At 35.6% G+C, this 5,291-nt stretch overlaps 1 protein-coding gene across 1 annotated transcript; it reads right to left on the minus strand.

Moving 5' to 3' along the window:
• Positions 1-3,104: 3,104 nt before the first annotated feature.
• Positions 3,105-4,470, minus strand: LOC118061324 (uncharacterized). Its single transcript, XM_035074751.2, has 2 exons — positions 3,713-4,470; positions 3,105-3,396 (listed from the first exon to the last, which is right to left on the minus strand). The coding sequence occupies exon 1, from the start codon at positions 4,363-4,365 to the stop codon at positions 3,736-3,738; it is 630 nt and encodes a 209-aa protein (XP_034930642.1). The 5' UTR covers positions 4,366-4,470; the 3' UTR covers positions 3,105-3,396; positions 3,713-3,735.
• Positions 4,471-5,291: the final 821 nt, after the last annotated feature.

Here is a 5,291-nt window from a genome sequence, read left to right on the forward strand (position 1 = left end):
ATGTGGACTCTCCAGACATGTTGTACTCTCTTGGGTTAAAACTTCAAGTCAATCTGAGTTCGGGAAGGAACCGCAATACTGGTCAACGGAGGCTCTACGGATTTTGTTATTTACTTCCCTTTGACTTGTGGACTTCCTATTTGGTTAGGATTCTTTTCCTACAAGGATGTGGCAGCTGGTTTTGGAAATTTCCTAGTTCCACAAGGTTCTTTAATGAGCTGCAATATAATCTACAAGTGTGGCGGTAATTCATTAATGTTTCAGAATCCTTTTTTTATAAGGATTCGTTATTCATCCTAGCTACACAAGGAAAGAAGGGCTAGTGATATTTAATGACATATTAGTTTTTTTATTATTTTCTTTAATGTTTGGGCTTAATTAAAACTTTGTTTTAAGCTAGGATCCAAGGCTTGTTTGGATTAGGTTATGGGTTTTCCAGTTTTGAGTGGACCTCATATAAGTCCACATAAGGGGTCCATTAGGGTTAACTTTTCAAGAACTATTTAAACTCATGTAGGCCAAAATTTTAGCAGCTTTGATGAAAATTATTCTGAATTTTTCAGTTTTAACGTGTGAGAGTGATTCTTGCATTCTTCAGTTCTTGAATGAACTGAATCTGACTTATCAAAGATTAACTGGCTTCGTGGCGTCATTATACTCATTCCAATAGTGTTGGTGTCTTGGGGCAGGTTTCCATTGTGTCACACTCTTATCAGACCTCTTTCGGCTTTTCGGGATCAGATCTCAATCTTGATTGTGGGTTGCGTGATCACATGATGACGAGGTTTGCATCAGTTGGTATCAAAGCTAGGCTTTGAAACAAGGTCATGTCTTTATGTTATTTTTTTCCCTCTTTAGTGTTCCCTTAAGTTATTCAGTGTTTGCGTCCATCTTCTTGTTCTTCGAGTCTGCGTCATCTAAGCAAAAAAAAAAAAAAAAACAGAAGAAGATAAAAAAGTTTATATTTCATTTGGTTACTGTCTCTAACCATATCAGTTTATTAAAAAGAAATAAAGAAAAGAGTGATTAGTTGAAATTTGAAGTATCATTCAATTTTTGCCGCAGAAACACAAATCTTGGTGAACCATAAGAAAACCACCTTAGAATCAATTTAAACTTCATATTCAGTCTATTCGGGGTGGGATAACATCATATATCAAATTTGAGCTTATTCTGATATTATTTGCTTGAGGTTTTAATTCGAGATTCAATTCTGCCGCAGAAACCCTACTCTTAGTGAACCATAAGAAAACCACCTCAAAATCAATTTAAACTTCATATTCAGTCTATTGGGGGTGATATTGCATCATATGTAAATTTTGGGCTTATTTTGATATTTTTTTTCTTGAGGTTTTAATTTGAGGTTCACTTCTGCCGCAGAAACACTACTATTAGTGAACCATAAGCAAAACACCTTAGAATCTATTGAAACTTCATATTATGTGTATTGGGGATGAGATCGCACCATATATTAAATTTGGGCATATTTTGATACCGGCTTCTGGAGGTTTTAATTGGAGGATCAATTCCGCCGTAAACTGATCATACAAGGAGTTTGGGTACCTAGAAATAAAATAACGACCTATAAATTGATTTTTGGTGATTTCATAGTATTGTAATACTACTTCATAGGATTCTTTTCCTACAAGGATGTGGCAGCTGGTTTTGGAAATTTCCTAGTTCCACAAGGATCTTTAGTGAGCTGCAATATAATCTACAAGTGTGGCGGTGATTCATTAATGTTTCAAAATCATTTTCTTATAAGGATTCGTTATTCATCCTAGCTACACAAGGAAAGAAGGGCTAGTGGTATTTAATGACATATTAGTTTTTTTATTATTTTCTTTAATGTTTAGGCTTAATTAAAACTTTGTTTTGAGCTAGGATCCAAGGCTTGTTTGGATCAGGTTATGGGCTTTCCAGTTTTGAGTGGACCTCATATAAGTCCACATAAGGGGTCCATTAGGGTTAACTTTTCAAGAACTATTTAAACTCATGTAGGCCAAAATTTCAGCAACTTTGATGAATATTATTCTGAATTTTTCAGTTTTAACATGTGAGAGTGATTCTTGCATTCTTCAGTTCTTGAACGAACTGAATCTGACTTATCGAAGATTAACTGACTTCATGGCGTCATTCTACTCATTCCAATAGTGTTGGTGTCTTGGGACAGGTTTCCATTGTGTCGCACTCTTATCAGACCTTTTTCGGCTTTTCGGGATCATATCTCAATCTTAATTGTGGGTTGCGTGACCACGTGATCACGAGGTTCGCATCAATCCCATATTTAATAAGGACGCTTTTCTTTGTAGATTTCAACATTGGCTCTCGACTATTCACAAAGTACGAACTCGTTTCAGAGAATACCGCTTGCGGGACTGCAAAATTAACTCTCTAGCAGCCATCATTCCCTCTAAAAAATCCCATCCTTCAGCAGATACTTTTGCCTGTAAACCAGAGATACAGTATGATGGAACATACTAGTGCAATCCTGCTGAAAAAAAAAAAATACAATCTTCCTAATTTAAGACACCCTTGTCTGTAGAAAATGGAGCTTCATGTTATTTGGTTTTAGTCTCTCCTTATTTATCCTTTCCCCTCGATGGGAATTCACAAATCCATCATTCATCAGAACAAGTAAAACTTGAGTTGAGGGAAAAGAAAAGAAGAAGAAGCACGACGAAGAAACCAGGTAATGTTGTTGTGAGAGGATTCTTAATTATCCTTGTTGGTGTGCTAGTCACTGTAACTGTAAGCCATAAAACACCTCCGATAAAGATGATGACAATGTCCTCCCGTTTCCAACTTTTAAGGCAATCTGTAATAACAGAACAGATTCCAAGCAGTAATATGTTGAAATAGATAATAATATCAGCAGATTTGCCATCAACCGAAGCAGCACCACCCAACTTGAACTGATTTTAGCCAGAAGATAAATTAATAATAGCATAGCCAGCGTGTAAAGTAAAGGTTCTTGTTAAAACTCCAAAGTTTCATTTGGCATTAATCTAAGCAATAAAAAAAATAACAGGTGAACTGAAACGCATAAAGAAACCAGGAACGAAGGAATCACAATGAAAATAAATAAAGGAAGGCAAGGCAGGTGGAGAAGAAGACAGACAGTTGCATTTCCATTTTCAATCAAAACAAGATGGGAAGATGTAATAATTCACTCACTTATAGTCGCAATAAATTGCTATTTAGCTTCCTCTGCTTCAGAGTGCCCCTACCAAAACTCAATCAACTGTATAAAAACTCAGCAGCTACGACTCCAACTCTCAATCAACTCCATAAAGACTCAGCAGCTCCAACTTACAATTTCATGACATACTTCACAATAAAGTCCCAATCCCAGAATTGTCTGTTCTAACTCCTTCTTTTAATAGTAGTTAGTAGCTTGGGAGATAAAAAAAAATCAATTAATACTTTTTCAAGATGCATAAGAAAGAAAGAAAGAAATTTAACTTGTAAAAATGACTGATAAGATGAAAGGATATATGTAGTTAGTGAGTTAAACACCAAAATATACAAGTAAAAAGTTATTAAAGATGATGATTGAAACTCAGAGTGAAAAAGACAGAAATTTGTCCAAAAACTAAACAAAATGAAAATCGTCTCTAACAACAATAGCAACATCATCCATCATATCCAAGAATCCAAAACCAAAAGAGAGAAGACAAGGAAAGCAGTAGTAGCAGCAGCGCTAGTTTACCCTATTTAGGAGTAAAATCATCATCATTTCTCCACTTTCCCTGTAATCTGAGGAGGAGGAGGAGGAGGAGGAGGAGCCAGATAAAGCCCATTATAATTACTTCCTCCTCCTTTTCCCTCCATAATCTCTTTCTCTTTGGCAGCCAAATAAGCAAGCCTTTCAAGCGCTTCTCTAGCTCTCTTCTTTGCATAAGTAGCTTCCTTAACCCTTTTCTCAGCTTCAACCTTGGCCATCGCCGCCGCTTTCGTCATGGAAACGGCAGCAATCTTGGCGGCAGCAACAAGCGCTCTGGCGGAATCTCTATCGATGATCCTGCCGGGAGGAGAATCTCCGTTTGTAGTAGGATTAAAGAAGGAGAAATTGGGGGAGGAGCAAGAGGGGCAGATGAAGGGAGTATGGTGAGGGTAATTGGAAGGGATGCAAGGTTTGTGAGAGATGGAAGGGCATTTGTTACACATGGATCGATCAATTGGGAGTGGTTCTTCATACACACTAAAGCAGAAAGGGCAGAAGAGGCCACGGTGGTCTTTTAAGAGACAGTTCGTGCAAAGGCGGCGGTAGGATGGGGTACGGTGGCGGACGTTGTGGAGGAGATACCGGTCTTCTGCTCCGCATATTCCGCATTCGAACTGGTGATCTCGCTCTCGCTTCATTACATCGATTGATTGAGCCAAGCGAAAGTGATGATGATATCTCAACGGTAACCCTAAACGAGAGATAGAAAGAGCAAAGTGATCGATTATTATTATTTATGAATATTAGGGTTTTTAACCCTTTTTACTTCCTTATTTGGAAATTGGAATTTCTTTGTTGATAATTTCAAATTGGGACATTTTCAGAAATTTACAATTAAGTTTTTACTGTGCAAAAGACTTTATTCTTCATCCTCTCTAATTTATTATTGTGAATGAGTTGTATAAATTTTTTTTTCAATTTAATTTTCAAATATTTTTTTAATAATTTAGTCATAATTGAAAACCAATTAATTTTAATTTCTTATAAAAATATGAGATTAAAAGAAGAGAGATCAAAATGAAAAATACATCAAACATGAATGACATGTCATAAGTTTCGCAAAAGATACACATTAGTCCTTAAACTTTAAAAATCATACAAATTATACAATTGCAGTGCTTCAATATTTTTTCAATTCAATTTTGGTATAAAAAATTATTTTTGTTATTTTTTTAATCTTTGGTTGAGAGAGGAGAGATAAAGGTTGTCGAATTCCAGCGATAGAAAAAGAAAAGTGTCATTGATATCGATTTATGTCAAAGAATTTCATTTGATGAGGCGAGTTCATAGTAAGTGTTTTTATACCTTTAAAGTTCGAGAAAAAACAGATTTAAACTCGGATTGATTTTGATTTTTTGAGTGGTTTTTTGAGGCCATAAATAGGTTAATCATTGTTCCTACGATGTTTTATAGGTATTTTGGATATAAAAAAAATTGAAAGATAAATTTTTAGGTAAAATCAATTAAGTCCTGATTTTTGGGCACCATGATGATCAAAATCTAGGCTTTTCAAAAAAAAATTAGGGCTCGTCAATCCTAGTTGCGAAAAAAAATAAAAAAAAGC

Source organism: Populus alba, chromosome 8 (genome assembly GCF_005239225.2).
Source record: "Populus alba chromosome 8, ASM523922v2, whole genome shotgun sequence".
Taxonomy (NCBI): Eukaryota; Viridiplantae; Streptophyta; class Magnoliopsida; order Malpighiales; family Salicaceae; genus Populus; species Populus alba.